The sequence below is a fragment of the Clarias gariepinus genome, chromosome 17 (assembly GCF_024256425.1).
Source record: "Clarias gariepinus isolate MV-2021 ecotype Netherlands chromosome 17, CGAR_prim_01v2, whole genome shotgun sequence".
In the NCBI taxonomy this organism is placed as follows: domain Eukaryota; kingdom Metazoa; phylum Chordata; class Actinopteri; order Siluriformes; family Clariidae; genus Clarias; species Clarias gariepinus.
Genome location: NC_071116.1, coordinates 20,297,267 through 20,316,002, shown reverse-complemented (window position 1 = coordinate 20,316,002; position 18,736 = coordinate 20,297,267). Strand labels below are relative to the sequence as shown.

The following is an 18,736-nucleotide window of genomic DNA, read 5'->3' as shown; positions in this document are numbered from 1 at the left end:
GCTTCGTACAGGAAATGGTGTTAAACCTACCTCGTTTTCTTTCGACGAAACCTTATTTTACCATCAACTTTCTGAATATTCACAGTAATTTAAACTCTGACACACAAACTCACCGAGCCGGCATGTTAAAACCAAACAGGTATGTCTGTTTATCTTAGCTCACACATTCATTTTCTGAAATACATTTGTAAAGTTAACATTGGTATTAACTCATAGTATTTAAAGGCAACTGGTACAACCCAAGAACTGTTTGATTTGGCTAGATTTCACAAACGTATGACCCGGTGCAGGCGCATACGTCAAAGAAACACACCTCAGAGGCAAATATTTACAGCCAAAGTGAAAGACTGACCCCTTTTGTGAGGGTTAATCTCCCTTTCAGGTTGGCACAAAGCGTATTACCCACCTAGTGATCCATAATTATCAGGTGATAAATCTACAGCCACATATTCTCTTGAAAGGGTGAGTCAAAATGATGGAGATATACAATATGATCAAACTACATGTTCTGAAAAAATAAATAAATAAAATAAAGTATCGGAAATACTCTGGCAAAGATGGAAATTTAAGAGCAGTGTCCTGACTATCAAAGAAAAAGCATCTATCTATCCATCTTACTTTATACTTTTTATGATGGACTGTTTAAGCACCAGAAAAAAAAAAAGAACTACCATTACTGGATAGTTTAGTTCAGCATATGAGGTTGAGTTAAAAATTATCTGTACTCCAATCCTATAAAAACTTGTTGGCTGCACTGCCTTATCGGCGCTTTCTGTTCAAGGCTATCATCTCCCCAGTCACTGCTGTACAGGTGTGAACATGTTACATCAGTTCATAACTGCAGTGCGAGCAAAAATGGTGCCGAAACAATTCACGGAAGAGCGTAAACAAAAGTATTCAGATATCTGAATGATAATTTGGTTCGATACTCTAAGGAATGTAAAAGAGAATCATTACTGGTGACGAGAAACAAATTCATAACTATGAGCCTGAAAGTAAACGACAGAGTAAGGAATGGAAAACCCTCAATCGCCGACCAAGAAAAAGTTAAATAAGTCAACCTTCATATGAGGAATTGATGCATACAGTTTTCTGGGGCTAGTTTCGGAGCATTATCAAGAAAAATGTTCAACAATCAACAGTGCTTGTTACAGTGAGATGCTTATTAAAGATCTGAAGCCTAAACTTTGGATTAAACGTAGAGGACTGCTAACCAAGGGCATTGTGCATGTCTGCACACTTCTACCCACACTGTCAAAACTCTGCAAAACTATAAAGGTTTTGCAGAGTGTTGACAGTGTAGGCAGAAATGTGTCCCTCCCTCCCTATATCTTGATCCATCACTTTCTTTTTGGTCCTTGTAGAGCTGTCTCTTCCTTTCGCAGCCCTACGAGGATGAAGATTTATTTTGAATAAGGAAGTAAAGACCCCAGTGCATTTGTGGCCTACAGCTTAGTCTAAAACATTTTAATGAGGGAGTACGAAAGATTCTTGACAGATGGGCAAACTATATTGAAAAGCAAGAGTAGAAAAATGTATTAATCTTTTTCAAAAGTTAATTATAATAAATTCTACAGTTAGTGTGTAAATATTTTTGGACTAATCTTGTATAAAAAATGAAAATGTTTCCAAAAAGCTTTTCCCTATTTGCTACAATATAATCATATAAACATTACAAAGCAGCCTAAAAATATGAATTTCAAGCTCGTCATAGAGTGCAAAATCCTTGTTAACTGAGCTCTTAAAGTTAAGAAACATGTAAACAGCTTTAAAATAATTTATATAAAAGACATTTAGACATAATTGAGTTTCTAATTTAAATAAAGTTTCCCTATTCGATACATAATTGTTTAAACATTACAAACCAGCATAAAATGTACATTTTTTACTTTTTCCTAAATCCTGGGCCTGTATTTAAAAGCTTCCTAAGCCTAAAAGTTGCTCCTAGTGATGAAATTCTTAGAATTTCCCCTTGAATTTAGGACTAAATCTTAAAAAACAAACAAAAAAAGGTTTACGAAACATCTTAGCCCTAAAAACAGCTCCTAAGGTAAAAATTGTTAAGAGTAGAGAGGAGGACTTTTAAGAGGCTTACGAGTTTCTATAGCAGAGGACAAAATGGCAGAAAGAAGAAATATTCTCCAAACACTCATTTCTTTATATGCAAACATTATAATCTCACTGTCTATTCTATTACCATATACAGTATTCTATTTGTACAAAGAGCACATATCAAGATCTTTAAAGATTTTTATCAACCAATCACAGTCCTTGAACTGCTAGCAACAGGTTCAACCACACCTCCTCATTAAGATAAAGGTGGTTGTACTTTTCTTACTCAGAGTCGCTCTGAGAAGTTTCCTAAATCACTCTTAGGCTAGGATTCTCAGCTAGGACTTTTTAGGCTAAGATAGAATCTCTCAGAGAATTCTAAGAAGCTTTGTAAATACAGGCCCTGATTTTCATTGTTAGTATAGTGTGTTAAATACCAATTTTAAAGAACAAAACATTCAACATTTACAACTAAATAATGGCACCCAAACACAGTTGTGTTCTGGGTAAATCTTGTGAAAAGACTGATAACTGAAAGATGATCTCTCGTTACACCTGGGGACTCATTTTTATCATTTGGTAGACTCTCAGAAATAAAATGTTACTAAAGTGTACATTTTCTCGGTATTAAGGTATTATCTTTAGACATACTCCTGTACAGTATCTTATTAAAGGAATGTAATAATCATGTTTCCAGGTGAAAGATAAGTTGTCAATGTACAAAAGATAAAGATAGCACTTCAGCAAGAAAAAAGATTTGTAGAAGGCTTGTATAAATCTTGTTTTATGGCAGAGACACAGGGAGTATCACTGCAACTATGCCAAGTTTTCTTACCTCTATCAAAGTTCAGAAGGTTAATTTGAAAGGTTAAAAGAAGTTTGGTTGTCGTAAAAATGACAAGAGAACAGAGTAAAATAAACCACAAGAAAGTTCTTCTGCAGAACTTGGTGCATACTGAAGGTGGCTTTTTATTTAGGACAGAGAAATGCCCAGAGAGATGATATGTTCTAGGTAGCTGTTAAAATCCAGTCGTGCCTCAGAAAGGTGAAGCTGCCTTGGACTAGTCCAGAACGTCAGTTTGCTTGTTCTTATTCACACAGTGAGTCCTGAGACGAAAGGTTTTACTGTTGTATGATGCGGCACCAGTTAGCTACATACAAAATGACTGTGTCAAAATTAAACAGGATTTTTTTTTTTTTTTTTTTTTAAATCAACCGATAACACACCGACTTAGGCCCGTAACGTACCAAAACGAACAGTACTGCTAGGGGGAAAAATTGTTTACATAGCAGAGATTTATATTAAAGCCATGACAGATGTGTTTATGGATGTGTGTTATCAGTGTGCTGGTCTGGAAACTGTTCTTTTGAAAGGCAAGTCAAAACCAGCAAAAAGTCAAACAAATAATCTCACTTAGAGCAAAGCAGCATTATGTTGGTTAAATAACCATATGGGCGTAAAAAGAAAGCACTTGTTCATCCATGACAGAGTGAACGTTTCACGGAAATGGAAACACTCAACTTACGTCTCCTAAAATAACACAAGCCAGCACCAGGGTTTGAAGCGGCAGAACCGAACGCAAGATAGAGCTGTTGTATTGCTTGTTGTCTACGGGGACATGTTTGCACCCAGTTGCACAAGATAGAGTTTGAGAGATTTTAAAAATGAAGCCTTCAACAGTCTGTTAGTAGAGAAACCAGAGAGAGAGAGAAAGGAAAAATAATGAAAGGATGCATGTGACATCGCTGCTACATTAAGAAGGAGGACCGGTGTTCCTGACTTCTAGTGGACAGTGATCTAGATGGACTTGTTAACTGAGCATGTAAAAGCTGAGGAACATGTAGTGACGGGTTTCAAAGAATTAACGCAAGAAACACTGATTACAAAGCGAATTCTGCATAATTAGTATATATACACAGTAGATGAGTCAATATATTTGCCAGTGGACTTTGAACATTCACATTGCATACGTTTGCCCCAATGTGGAACTCGTGAGACAGAGGGTTTCTATCCATGAAGCATTTGGGGGGGAATCCAAAATGTGCTGCAAGGTCTCACTGAATCAACGAGTGTGATATGTTTGAAATGAAAAAAATTGCAAATTGCTTATCCACTGTGGCGGGAGCTGAACTGTTAAGGGGACGCATTAGCTGGGGACATTTGCCTGGAAAAAGACTGTGTCAGAGCAATGGATTTGCTGCAGCTTTAAAGTCTGGATTCCTTAGGATTCAACAAACCCAGGTGGCAGCTTTTATGGTCCGGTTGCTGATTGACACATTATACCCAAACCATCAATCATGGCTTAATGTATTTAGTTTACTGCAGCGCAAATGCAAAACACATTAGCAGCAGCCAAAACAGTCGTTGTGGTAACAACTTTGGGAATTAAATACTGACAAAGTGTTAAACCTCTTTTGCAACGTCATATTAAGCTTGACAGAACATTACATTTATTGTATTTAGGTTTGGTTTAAGGTAAAATTCCCAATCCACAGTTTTACATGGAACAAATCCAGACTGTAAAGGAGGCACAGTCCAGGCCCAGGTCAACTCTCCTACCTCGAATTTTTCTTTAAAAAAAAACAACTTACTTTTAATATTTACATAAGACTTTCATCAGAAAAAAATAAGAAAGAAACACAAAAATGACTTGTGGTTTACAAAAAGAAAAACAACAACAACAACACTGTGTTAAACGTAAAATACTACTTGTTTGTGATCAAAGTAATTCAATAAAAGCATAGATTCTGACGTGTGAGAAGATGTCAAGCTATTTACACAATGAGCATGATCTGAGAGTCCTATAATCCGTAAGGCAGCCCTGTTGGTGGGGGTTTGAGTTCAGCCCCGGGAGCATCATCAGAACTGATGGCCGCTGCTACTGCTGTTCTTTCTCCGGCTGCTTCGTTTACTCCGAGCAGTGAATGCAGCTTCCCAACAAACTGCCTGAGTCACGCGGTGAGGTCAGGGCATGGCTTTCTTACGAAGACGCTACCTCGGTCCTCTTACCTGCGGACAGAATCATGCACTTGGGCTGAAACGGAGATAGAGAGACAGCTAGATCTTTATTGTAAACATTTTTAGTAACAAGAATAAACAGGTTAGAAAGACACTGGGTGGGTGTTGTTAGGCTAAACATATTACATTGCAGGTTATATTGGATGAACTCAACTTTGGCAACTTTGTGTCCTGGAAGATATCGTCAATGTCAATGTCCAGAACAAGTACAGCTTATAATATCTGTTTCACTGGCTAATTTAATTACTCAATTATAAACGGAGAGATGGTGTGCGCCAAGTATACAATCCTCTGAATACGTTCTCCTCCAAAATTGTACAGATATATATTTACAAATAAAGTGACTCAGCAACAGTTTCAATCTAGTTCATTTTTTTTTATATGAATGTGTAGACTCTCCCACACACTGCTCTCTCTCTCACGGTCTCTCTTTCTCTTCAGTTCTTCCTCATTCCTTACACGTCATGTGCTGAGGTTTGTCTTTTAATTCTATGTGCTCTTGTTTAAAAACAGAATGATCATCTGATTACAGCAGGTCTTAAGATTAGGCAAATATGCCTCAGAGGAATAACAACATGGAAAAAAAAAAAAAAGTGTGCAATACCCTCACACTGCTTTCACAAAATCTTAGAGGGTAAGTGGCAGCCGGTTGCTGCTAATCATCAGCGTTTGATTGGTTAATTGTTCATCAGCAGGTGTGCAAACCTCTATATAAGCAGAAGTTTTGCTGACCTGGAGCACTCTGATGTGTGTAACACAATGCCAAGAGGGAAAGACATCAGCTGTGGACTTTACAACAAGCAATTGTTACAGCACATCAATTGAAAAAGGGTTATAAAAACAAGTTCGACATTCTACAATGAGAAAGATTTTTTACAAATGAAAACATTTAAGACAAATGCCAAGCTTCCCAAGAGTGGACGTCCCAGCACATTCATCCCCACGTCAGACTTTGCAATGCTCAGAGTTACATCTCAGACCCCACAGGCCTCAGTGAGCATGTTAAATGTCCATGACAGCACAATTAGATGAAGACTACAAAGTACGGTTTGTTTGCGACCCTATGGGGTTGCCAGGAGAAACACTTCTTTTTTTTTTTTTAAAGTAAATTTCTTTAAAAAAAAAAAAACATGTGGTTTAGCCTTAATGCCAAACACATAATTGCAGCCAAAACACATCATATGGAGGGGGAATGATTTGGGCTTGCTTTGCAGCCACAGCGTCTGGTGGTCACCTTGCAGTCATTGATTTGACCATGACCTAGTCTGTATATACCACAGAGGTAAATGTGAGGCCTTCTGTACAACAGATGAAGATTTGGCTGAAATTGGTTCATGCAACAGTACAATGATCCAAAGCACGCCAGTAAAACTACATCAGAATGGTTTTGGAATGGATTAGTCAAAGTCCAGACCGCAGCCCAGTTGAAAGGCTGTGGTGGGCTCTTAGGAGAGCTGTTTATACGTGAATTCCCAAAAACCTCAATGAACTGAAACAATGTTGTAAAGAAGAATAGGCCAACATTCCTCCACAATGACGTGAGAGGTTGATAAAGTCATACAGGAAATGATTACTTCAAGTTGTTGCTACTAAAAAGTGGCACTACAAGCTACTGAATCATGGGGGTATTTAGTATTGCACACGTTTCTGGCTTCATTTTTGTGAAATAAATAATGTCACAATAAAAAAAAGTGATATGTTGTTGTTTGAGGTGGTATTTGTGTAATACAGTACTAATACCTGCTAGTTTAATAGTGTTTTGAAACAAAACCACATAGAATTAAAAGACGGAGCACTGACTCTTACGCATGTGACTGCACAGTATATGGCGGTTCCCTCTTTTGTTCTTAAGAGCCCAGGATAGGACATGTTGGCTCATGCTCTTCGATGGATTAGCAGATAAGGGCGTTTGGTGCAGGAATTAAAAACCTTTTAAGGCACATATACATAATATATATATATATATATATATTTTTTTTTTTTTTTTTTTTTTTTTTTTTTTTTTTTTACCAGAACCTACAGTAAAGGTGAACCGAGACAGAGGAATAATGATATTTCCCGTAAATCTGAATTTTGTTCAGAGACTATAGTTGATATCCGTGTAGGGATTTTATAAATAACCTCATTAGTCCTGTTACATTATTCACATGCAATTTAAGTAAAAACTATGAAGGTTTAAAAAAAAAAATTATAATAAAATAACAAGTACAGATCTTACGTGTGCAGAGCTTTGAGAGGTTGTTCAGAGACCCTCCTGAAGAGAAGAACGCCCACACAGCCATGACTGCTGTTACAACATACACAGGAGGCAGGCTACCTTCGTACAGCGGGTTCATCAGAGACTGTCGGTGTACAGGAGTGTATGAAAGACAAAGAGGATAATGCAGAGTATGAAAGGGTGTGAGACAGTAAAGCAGGACGTCTGGCTAAAATGATAATGAAATGCAGTATTATTGTAGCAGTAGTCATGACTGCAATCCCATCCTGTGTCACTGGGGACTCTTGAGCGGATTGTTTTGTTACAAGTCCTAACCACTAATGTATTTCTGTTCTGATTGGATGCAATCATGTGGTTTAATTCTTATCGACACATCAAAGTACATTCCCAAGCTTTACCTTTTTATACACAATGAAGATACCATACCATAGATACCATGTGGGTCATGAAAGAAACATCCAAAATATTTTGGATTCCTTTTTCTCACTAGTATTATGCGATAAGTACAGACATGCAAACATCTGCAAGGAAGTTTAACAGAAATGGGTCATATTAAATAGACTAGATCAAGAAGTCACCATGTTCTGCTGAGGGCTAGAGAGAAATCTAGAGGGAGTCAATTACAAGTGTTTGATTTACATTTTGTTGTACTTATTTATTAGCCGTTATAATGTGTAAAAGTGATAACAGGAAGTACCTCATCAACATTCCTTTTCCTTAAACGCAACAATAAGTGGTTAAAAAGCATGTCTTGTTCTTTAATTTATTATTAGAATTTTTTTTAGAAAACATATGTATTAAAACTTTTAAAATATTAGTTGGCATGTCTGTACATTAAAAATATTTGCAAAAAAATTATAGAATGTAAGATAATGATGGAACACATCAAGATAGAAATTTTCTCTGTCTGTGCACGCATTATGTAAAAACTACTGAACAAATTTTAATCGGGTTTTCACAAATGCATTTGGCTGTATAGGCTTTGTTTCATCGCAATCGGCCCACGGGAAGCGAAGATACCCTACTTAAAACAATTATTAGGGAAAGAAAAAAAGAAAGAAAGAAATCGACCTTGAAAAAATCATTAGTTCATCTCAAAATTCAACAGATCAGTACATTTTCTAATATGTGCTTATGAGTGTTCAATTAAAATCTACTTAATAAACGTGATCGCACACTTTCATTCCACACACTTCATGGTAACACGTAAAAGTTTTAGTTCATTCCAAAATTCAACATATAGCACAGTAAATTTTTTAAAACTTGTTTATGAGTGTGCAACGAAGTCGCGGGCACACTTTAGGATGAGCTGTTAATGGGAATTAATTAACTTCCAGTTACTTGGAGATTTTGAATGCCGTTGCCATTGTTTTACAATTTGGAAAGAAATAAAACCCAAACGTTTGACTGGTAGAGTACATTTTCCTCTTGAATGGCAACTTATTTAAAAAAACCATGGAAGAAAAAAGTTAAATGTAGGTTTATTGACAGAATTCATTGTGCTTTTTCTTCAGCATTAAGTGTACAGGCAATTTCTCAACCACTTGCACTTACCATTTGTCTTTACCAGCTTTGTTTCACTCTTGCTGCTACTGGAATTAGGTTTTTAAGTTCAGTGCTTAGTAAAAAAAACTCTTTTTGAGGCTATAAAGCATTTAGAAAATATTAGATGAGGGAACAGAAGTAACCTGAACTGGCTATGTCAAAGACAAGCAGCGTCTCCCCCCGGTGGCTATAAATGATGCTAATGAGTTTCTTCAACGCTCCTTAGTTTAGAGTTTTTTTTTTCAAGTCATTCTCAAATCAAAATAGGTGACTTGTTTCTTTCCCCATGACTAGCTGTATACTAGTCGTACGTCTATTTCCAGGAAAAGTAAAAAGCTAAACCCATAAACCTGGGGTTAAGCGTGGTTTAAGAGCAACATTAACAGACAGCGCAGGTCAAATTATTCAAATGATTCAGTTTAAACTGTTTTCTCTCTTTAAATGAATCACAAGGTCACATTTTACACTCCTGTAAAGCACATAGTAAAACCAGGCGAAAAAAATTAGATTCACCTGATGAGTGCAGAACCTGAGGCTGAGGGTCATGTGACAGCTTGGTTGCTTACCAGACTGGAGACCAGCAGATGGAGACACACCACCACAACGATGACCCACCAGCGGCTCTTCTCACAGCCCTCGAAGAACACCACACCCCAGAACGTGTGCAGCAACGTCATGGCCAGAGTCATCAGAGCTGTCATTAAGTCCACAGGTCAACTTTAATACCAACCACTCACAACTTCAATACAATCACACTCTCAAATCAATAACAGCATACAAACCTAAGCTAGAAGTTCTACTGATCTGCTAATGACACATTGACATGAGAAAAATATCTCAGGAATCTCTATACATTGAATGAATGACTGCACTTCCTTACTTCCTTAATAAGGATCAACACTGACTAATGTTTAATAAAGTACTTTTACTTTTAAAGTACTTTTATGTTTAAAAAAAGTCACATTTATCAGTATAATTCACTGTAGCAGCATCATTATGAAGAATAATTAACTTTTATTTTAACATTATGTAGAATGCATTTATTCTCATGATTACTATTTTTATTGTTCACAAATAGTTTATTTATAATATAATTAACGTGTATACAATTTACGTTTCGAAAGTAAATGTGTACAATTTACACACATTTACTTGCAAGAAATTTTAACATAAAGACTTTAAAAAAATTACCTTACTAAAATAAGCGTTATCAAGCATTTATGTAAAGTTTGCTTTAAATAAACAAATTCATGTCAACTTTACAAATATTTACAATAAGTATATTCCAAAATTTTGGAATATGGCCAATAGTTTGTGGACACCTGACCATCACATCCATATGTACACTAACAATCAAAGTTTTAACTTTTAATTCTTGGACTTTTTTTTATTTTTTTATTTTTCTTGAAATTATATTAGAATGTGTCTGCTACTTATGCTCTGTAAAACATTCATAATAACATCAATGTATAATGTTTGAGTCTGGTAACTCCAAATTAACTTCTCTGCAGCAGTGGTAAGTTTTGGCCTTGCTTTTCTGGGATGGTCTTCATGAGAGTCAGTTTGATCATGCTGCTTGAATGCACTTTCACAATCACAATACTGTTCTTGCAAGGACTATATGGAACAGTGGAACTTTGTGTCTTATAATAAAAACGAACTACCTAATGCCATACCTTATTTCATAATAAAAAAAATCAGTATTGTTCTGAAATGTAGAAATTTGGAAAGACACTATTGTACAGTATACGATGTCCCTATATGCTATAGCATTACACTTTCCCTTCCCTGAATTTTATTAAACAATTATAAAATATCTTACACAAAGTTCATATTATTAAAATACTGTAATTATTATGTCCTTTATTTATCAAACTAGGTTCAAAAAGCCTGAAGAAATAAAATCGACACACTTGGTACTTGTGTCATCAATCACAGAACATGCTATTTGGTCTTTGCATTCATAATGACTCAAAATCAGCAAAAAAAAAAAAAAATCTTTTCCTATTATTTTTAATTACACTACTTTTAGAAAAGAAACAATTGCATCACATTCACAGGGGAAAAAAGAGGAAGATGTATGTGCGTGGACTGACCTGAGGTGATAAAATAGTACTGAGAGTCTCCAAAGATGCCCACAGTACCTGGGCCCAGAGAGTCAGACAGGATGTTGATCATAGAGAAAGCGCCGCTCATTATCCCAAAGCCGAGCCCTGCCACTGTACACATACATACACACTTATATATACAAACATACATAAACAAAATATATATTTACAGTCCAGACAAATCATTCTTTAGTACACAGTTAAGAGGTTAACTGAATTATTTATCTGACGTTCTCTGAAAGTCGATAAAACTAAAGAGATGGTTGTTGACTTCAGGAGGACATCAATGGCTCCTCTGTGGAAATCGTCAACAGCACCATCAAATTCCTGGGTGTCCACCTGGAGGAGAACCTCACCCTCACCAGCTCTGTGCACATAAACAGCCCAGAAGCTTCTTTTGGAATTGTACCGTCTAGGACCACAACACCCTACAGCGGACAGTGTGGACAGCCGAGAAGAACATCGAGATCTCTCCTCTTCATCATTGACAGCTACACCACACACATTGTGGCTGATCATACACACCCCTCACACTCACTTTTCACCTTCCTACCACCTGGAAAACGGTACTCACATCCAGACTGTTCAACAGCTTCTTCCCACATGCCAACCGTCTCCTCAATAAGGAAGGACTGGACTGATGCACACACACACTCAGATAAACATTAACCTTAATAAAATAGTTTTCTTTTATATAATATTTATAGAAATATATACAATATTTATATTTTTAGCTGCTATTTACACAAGTACTCTTTTCTGTCTCTGGTTCTACTTTTACAAGAAACGTTTACTGTTTTTTATTGAACATGTCATTAACTTGCACTCATCTCAACTCACTCTCGCAGTATATTGTTGTATATATCTGTTGTATAATACTAAAAATAGTTTTCCTTTAATTGATGGTATCAATTTGGTTTGTCTTAGTCAGCTAATTAGGTGTCCTAGTTAGTTAGTTTCTGTTAATTTATGTTGCATGTATGGACCTGGAGGAACAGTGTTTTGTTCCACTGTGTAATGAACTGTACAAGGTTGAAATGACAGTAAAAGCCTACTTGACTTGATTTAATCATAATAATTACAACAAAACATCCAGCACAGTCCAGTAATGAGACTTATAGACGCAGTAAAACATCTGAATGGTGCGGACGTTTTAAAGAAGCCAGTACATTCGTGAATGATGATCCCGGCTGACGTGGCTCAGAGCTCACTGCAGTTGTTCTCGTGAGCACTGTGAGTGAAATTCCTTGAAAATCGACGGATAAATCTGTCTGTTGGAACTGTACACACAATCATTCACAAATTACCAAAAAAGAGATCTTACCATAAGCCATTTGCCGGACGGAAATGGGTGAAGTTTCTTCATCACTAATCGCTGCCAGGCCTTCGGTAGCCTTCCTGATGATGCGAAACACACACATAAAAACACACACATGCTGCAAAGCTCAGGTTTGTTTCCATTGGAAGTGTAACTGAACATTCATCCTCCTCCTCCTCTTTTGTTCCAGCTTCAATGTTTTTTTTTTTTTTTTTAAGTCATACGTCTATACTTAATTATGTTTATAATACACTGAGGTTTAGGTTTAAAACTCCCTGTTGAACATTTTTAATGACTTTCTTCTCAAGTTACACATTTTACGAAAATAATAATGATAATACCATGCATGCATTTCAAATACATGCCCATATCTACAGGTGGAACCACGGACAGGGTGCCAACCCACACACTCTCACACCCAATAATACACCACGGGGAATTTTGAAATGTCAATTAGCCTACACCTCAGGAACAACATGCAACTTACACACACACACACACACACACACAGATTCTAACTGTAAAAAATACAGGCAGGAAGCAGACTGATTGTAAGGCTGAGTTACAGCTACAGCTTATGTTCCTTCTGTACGAAAACATTATATATAGTACATGTTTCACTTTACAGCATTAGACACGCCTAACAAGAGTAAAAGAGGAAGTAGAGGAAATGCTAAAAGCAAATCACATGCAACATTAAACCGATTCCTGCTGATGGTAAAAAGCGTAAATGCTACACGCCAGGACGTCTTACTGGAGTTTAACTGACTGTGCTGCTCCTCATGAAACTCAAATCAGTGGTGTTAAACCATGGCATGACACCTCTAACCAGCTCTACATAAACCTTTGACACTGTTATAAAAACCACTGACGCCTCGTCAACTCATCATCTCATTTCCCAGTTGTTCATTAATAAACCCTTCCTGTAGACACTGTGCCTCCTCGGCTGGAATGTCGAGACAATAAAGACGACAGACGTGAGCGATGTTGGATCTGGGCTGTATTAGAGTGGAGGAGACACCCTGGTAGCATTTTCATGCTCAAAGCACCGACAGCTTCATCGGTTACCTTTTTTCCCTCCCCAATCTAAACTAAAAACATATATAGAGGGGCCCAAAAAAATGTAAACACACTTCAATAAGAAAAATATATGCCTCTCTTCTGATGGTCACATGATAGCATCAATTATGGTGTGACTACTGACATCTGTAGAGGAAACATAATACTATGCATTGCTGCCATAATTGAATTTTTAAAAAACTCTTAACTCTTATTTTATTCTCAAGTACTGTATAGAACTCTGGACAACGACTGTTGTTGTAGTAAATGTGCTTTATAAATAAAACTTGCTTGTTAACAGACAAACTTTTTAGCAAGAGTCACTTGTTCATATTTGCCATGAAAATCCTGTTATACAGTACATAACTGTTTTTGAACAATTTGCTGAAGTTTCTGGCTATTCAGGCTACATCATGGAAGTCTTGAAAGCTGTGTTGAAATTGATGCATCCCAGAATGCACCATGACAAAGAACTCTGTCCAACAATGCCATAATTTCTAAGTCAGAACATGTGTGAAAGGGTTTGTATCAACCTACTTACAAACTATTGACTATCTGTTGACTATTGAACAGCGAGAGCTCTCACCTGAGCAGTCTGTAGTAGGTAAATCTGAAAACTTCCTGAAGGAGGACTGAGAAGACGACCCCGAATATCAGCAGACCCTTTTGTAACTTGACATCTTCTGCACTGCTAGCTTTCACCGCAATGAACCAAACCAGAGAGGATAACAGGAGGGACAGAAGCCAGAAGAAAGCCCTGAAACACGCGCACACACAAACACACATATACAGTATATATTCAATTAACTTTATGCATGATTAAATGAGTGTCAAACAGACACAGCTCATTACTCATAATTCTGTAGTTCAATCAGGAGCAAAAAATTTTTTGTGAACACATTAAATAAACCTCTTTTGATTGAATTGGCTTTATTGGCTTATTTTTTCTCCCTATATTGGCCTAAACATTATATTCAACATATACTGAGCATATTCAACTTTATGACTGATCAAAAGTTTGTGGACACCTGGGTGGAAATATTTAAGACGCAAAAGATGCTGCATCCACAGACTTGTCCATGTTTGTGAAAGCAGATTTCTTTTGTGTTATAATGATTTATATTTATCTTTACTATCTTAACAAGTTCATTGATAACTAAAGACACTAAAGTGACAAATATTATTTTTTAGAATCGACAGTGAAGATTGTTTGGACAAATGATAATAAGATGACAAACAATAAAACTCAACAGCAGTAATCTAACATCTATAATGAAGTGTAAGAAGAAAAAGATAGGGAAAACGCTTTGTTTTTCATTAGTAGTTTAGAGCACGGTGAAACTCTTCTTTGCAAATCCAAACTTGTTAGGAAGTTGAGGTCGGAGCAAAGGGTCAGCCATGATACACTGAAGCAAACAGGGTTGAGGAAGGGCCACTGACATTGGTGGTACTGAGACATAAAACTGATAACAGCATGCGTTAACAAAAGCTGACTTCAATGGATACTAACAAAGCCATAAAGACAAACTTCTTCAGGTTAGTGTTATCTGAGAAGGAAAAGTAATGCTGAACCAAACCCTGGGTAACCCTTGAGCTGCTGTAAAAGCACAGATCATGCATCAGACTTAACCTAGAGATCCATTACAGTATCTCAGTGTTTCTCTTCTACAGTCACCTGAGGATCTAACAGTGAGTTGGGTGCGCGAGAGGGTCTGCGCGTCTATGCGAGAGTGTGCGCGTCTATGCGAGAGTGTGCGCGAGGGTCTGCGTGTCTCTGCATGTCTATGCGGGAGTGTGCGCGAGAGTCCGCGCGTGAGCTCTCTACTCACCCTGCGATCAGGATGATGACTCGCAGTGGATCTCTGGCGATGGTAAAAATAAACAGCGCGAACGCAGGGCCAAATGCTATAAAAGCACAGCCGAAAAACACCGCCACAGTCATCCTCCTTCTTCCCCTCCTCCTTCACAAACTTCCAGCTAGCCAGTTAGCACCAGGGCTGTTCACAAACAGCTAACAAGTCAAGGGTGGAAGTTTTTTCGACTCCTGGCAAAAGCTTTATCAGATAATGAGAGCTAAACTTCCCTTAAACAGAACAAAGAAAGCACCCATGCGAGCACACAGTCATTTCACCGGCTGCCACACACACACACACAGACACAGACAAACACACAGTTCCAGCAGGAAAAGCTAAAACAACAGCACTGCTGCTAGCCGCCTCAGAACTAAAACCTGAGCCGTTTTTTTGACTGAACGCCACTTAAACGCGATTTTATATCCGTTTTTTCTCTTGTGTCATCTTCAAAGTAGGGAATTCCTCTTTTTCCTCTCGTAGCGGAGCATGCGACTTCCTGAGGCTTTTGTTTGTCAGATGATTTGCTTTGTTGTACTTCCGGGTTTTCCAGACCAGCAGCTCTGGGCCGTGTTCCAATCACACCAACCTCTCTCTCTCTCTCTCTCTCTCTCTCTTTCTCTCTCACCACAGAGTGTGCACTCCAGTGTTAAAGTGAGACTTGGCCCGCAGGAATAAGACGGGATTGTAACATTCATGGCTTGTGGTCTAGTTGTTCTATCTTAAGAGATAATTCTGTTAACAGTTACAATGAGTAATTTAAATAAAACAAGGCAGTAAAGGTTTATTTTTGTTTTTTTCTTTCATATACATATACAGAAGTACATATACATATACTGAATGCATGTTCTTCCGGTACTTGGTGGGTTTCCTCCAGGTACTCCGTTTTTTTCCCACAGCTCAAAGACATGCAGATTAACTATTAACTAACTGGCCTTCCCAAATTGCTCACTGCGCACCATAAGTTGGATAGGCACCCTGTCCGTGGTGTACCCCACCATGGGTACCCAAAGTCTCCTGGGGACCTTTTTAAAATATATTTATATATGCTGGAAAAGCATCACTTGACTGCTGCTTAATTAGAAGATCAGGTCGATCTGGTCCAAGCTCTGTAACTTTTTTTCTTTCTTCGCTCGATCGGCTTGCGAAAGAGTATTTTTGCAAAGAAATTACAGAATTTTCTCTCCTATTAAGCTGGCTTTCACGTCAATCACTATTCAATACATTAACTAACAATCTGCTGACCGTTAATAAGACTCGTTGAGAATGGTCCAATCACATGAGCCCAAATATTTAAAAACAATATTGATTCGCTAAGTGGGAGGGTTCAAAAGATGATTAAAAAAAATTCAATTAGAGCTCAGCCTCAAATCACATTCTTTTCAAAAATTTTCATGCCTACATATTTTCATGGCACCCGTTTGTCTGGCGCCCCGCGTACACGAACACAAATTAACGTAATGCAGTTTGGATTTTTTTTTTTAAATCGTAAATAAATTATATTAAGTAAACAGGAGAATATTGTGACTAAAGGCCTTTATTTCATTATTTAAATAAATCATTATTATGTTAAAGTAGCATTCTTCTCTGCCTAACTTTAAGGGGGCGACGCCCCAGCGCCCCTTATTGACCGGCTGCCACTGGTCCTGGGATAGCCTCCTGGCCCCTGCGACCAGAATAAGTGTTATAGAAGATGAATGAATGAATGAATGAATGAATAAAACATATTGTATAACATGACTAGTTGTTCCAGTAAAAAAGACATGAAAAATTTTCTTAGTACTTATTCATGTGACTAGGGCTCATTCAAATTTTCGAAAAAGAAACATGGCTGACACAGAGATCACAAAATTAAACAGTAACAGACGCTACAAAAAACAGATGAAAAATCATTAGTAATTAAGGTAGCGTTCACATAGGGCTGCAGTTTGAAAGATGGCCTTCATGTGATTTTCTCACACGTTGCATTAATGTGAGTTTAATGATGGTCACTAAACTGACTGCATTAATACAGTCTATAAGGTTGGTTGTTCCAGATCTGCGTGAAAAAAGGCACTAAACGATCAGTAAAATTAACTTCAGAAACAACGCGAATAAAAAGATTTTTCACCGATTCTGAATTAAAATTTTCTTTTTCTTTTTTTTTAATAGAATGGCATGTTAGATTGTGTCCCACAAGCTTTGGTGGATTTTCCATAAGTGAATGTGTTAGAGAAATGTATAAATGGTACAATTGGTATTTTTCAAAATATTTAATAAAAGACTGCAATTCTTGGAGTTGTGCCTCTCATGGTGTTTATTAAACTGTATTTAAATTTTTAATAGAGAACACAGGGTATTATCTGCACAAGTGTCAGAAGAATTTCTGTGCTGGGAATCACGAGCATGAGTGCATGTTGACGAACACTGATGCATAGGCGGTTTTTTTGTCTAACATTTTAATATATTAACCTTAAAGCAGATAAATCCTAAATATTACTTTTAACACTGTTGACTACTTATGTCACACACTTATTAAGTATGCATAATGTACTTAAGTTGCATACTATCCATTGTAGTATGCATACTTATTTTTTAATACTGTACATACATGTGTACCTGCTAATTTTACTGATTTTTATAGACTTATGTTTCTGTGTTTCAATTATTATAAGACAGGATACGATTAAACCTTTCATCTATGCTTAATGTCAAATGTTTATTGTGCACTTTGTGTGCTTTTGTACTTTATCACCATAAAGTCTTTAAGTAGGGTAGGGAACTAGCAGACAGATTACTAGCATTTGCTTACCATTTGTTTTTATTTATTTGTGGGATTTTTAGGGACATTTCATGTTGTTACAGGTTAACATTCATTACACTGCCCTCAGTTATTTTTTTTAAGCCAATGTAGATAAATAATACCAGCTTTAATACACCATGGTAATAATTTGAAGTGTAAATCATGAAACAGGAAGAATTTAACACATTCTAAAAAGAATTCCTGCAAATAGGAAAACTAACAGTAAAAACTGTGATATTATGTATGCATACAAAAGATAGCTTAATAACATTTATAAAAAAATATATAGATTAAAACTGATATGGTATACATGCATAATAAGTATACATTTTTATATTTTTCAAGAAAGTTAGTGTAAAATAAATATGCATACTTTAAAAGGAAGGCAAAACCAACATTTATCACCCTGTATTATGGTGTATTCAATACTAAGGGTATCTCTCATCTTACCTTTAATATTTTATTTTAAGAAAAGTTACAAATGTTAGGATAAAGTTTTGTATTACCAGATACAAGGGAATTAGTTAAGATGTACAGTACATTTATGACATTTGGTAGCCCCCCTGATCTATAGTGATTTACAGAAGCAACTTACGCTAGATGGACCAATCAAATAAAAAGGAGAAATACAGTACATCTTCTATCGCCACAAATATCTTATAAATCTCATTTGAGTGTGATGTAGAAACTTTCACTGAAAATCTTTCATGTTACACACTCCATTGGTCAGCACAGATATTCATTTTGCATACCAGGATTTTTTATTATGCATGCTTATCATGAGT

The 18,736-nt window shown here is 36.8% G+C and overlaps 1 protein-coding gene across 1 annotated transcript; it reads right to left on the bottom strand.

Moving 5' to 3' along the window:
* Nucleotides 1–3,005: 3,005 nt before the first annotated feature.
* Nucleotides 3,006–15,711, bottom strand: zgc:114200 (Gamma-secretase subunit Aph-1b-like). Its single transcript, XM_053475742.1, has 7 exons — nt 15,149–15,711; nt 13,906–14,076; nt 12,267–12,340; nt 10,931–11,053; nt 9,401–9,528; nt 7,290–7,413; nt 3,006–5,062 (listed from the first exon to the last, which is right to left on the bottom strand). Exons 1-7 carry the CDS (start codon nt 15,259–15,261, stop codon nt 5,034–5,036), a joined length of 762 nt encoding a protein of 253 aa, XP_053331717.1. The 5' UTR covers nt 15,262–15,711; the 3' UTR covers nt 3,006–5,033.
* Nucleotides 15,712–18,736: the final 3,025 nt, after the last annotated feature.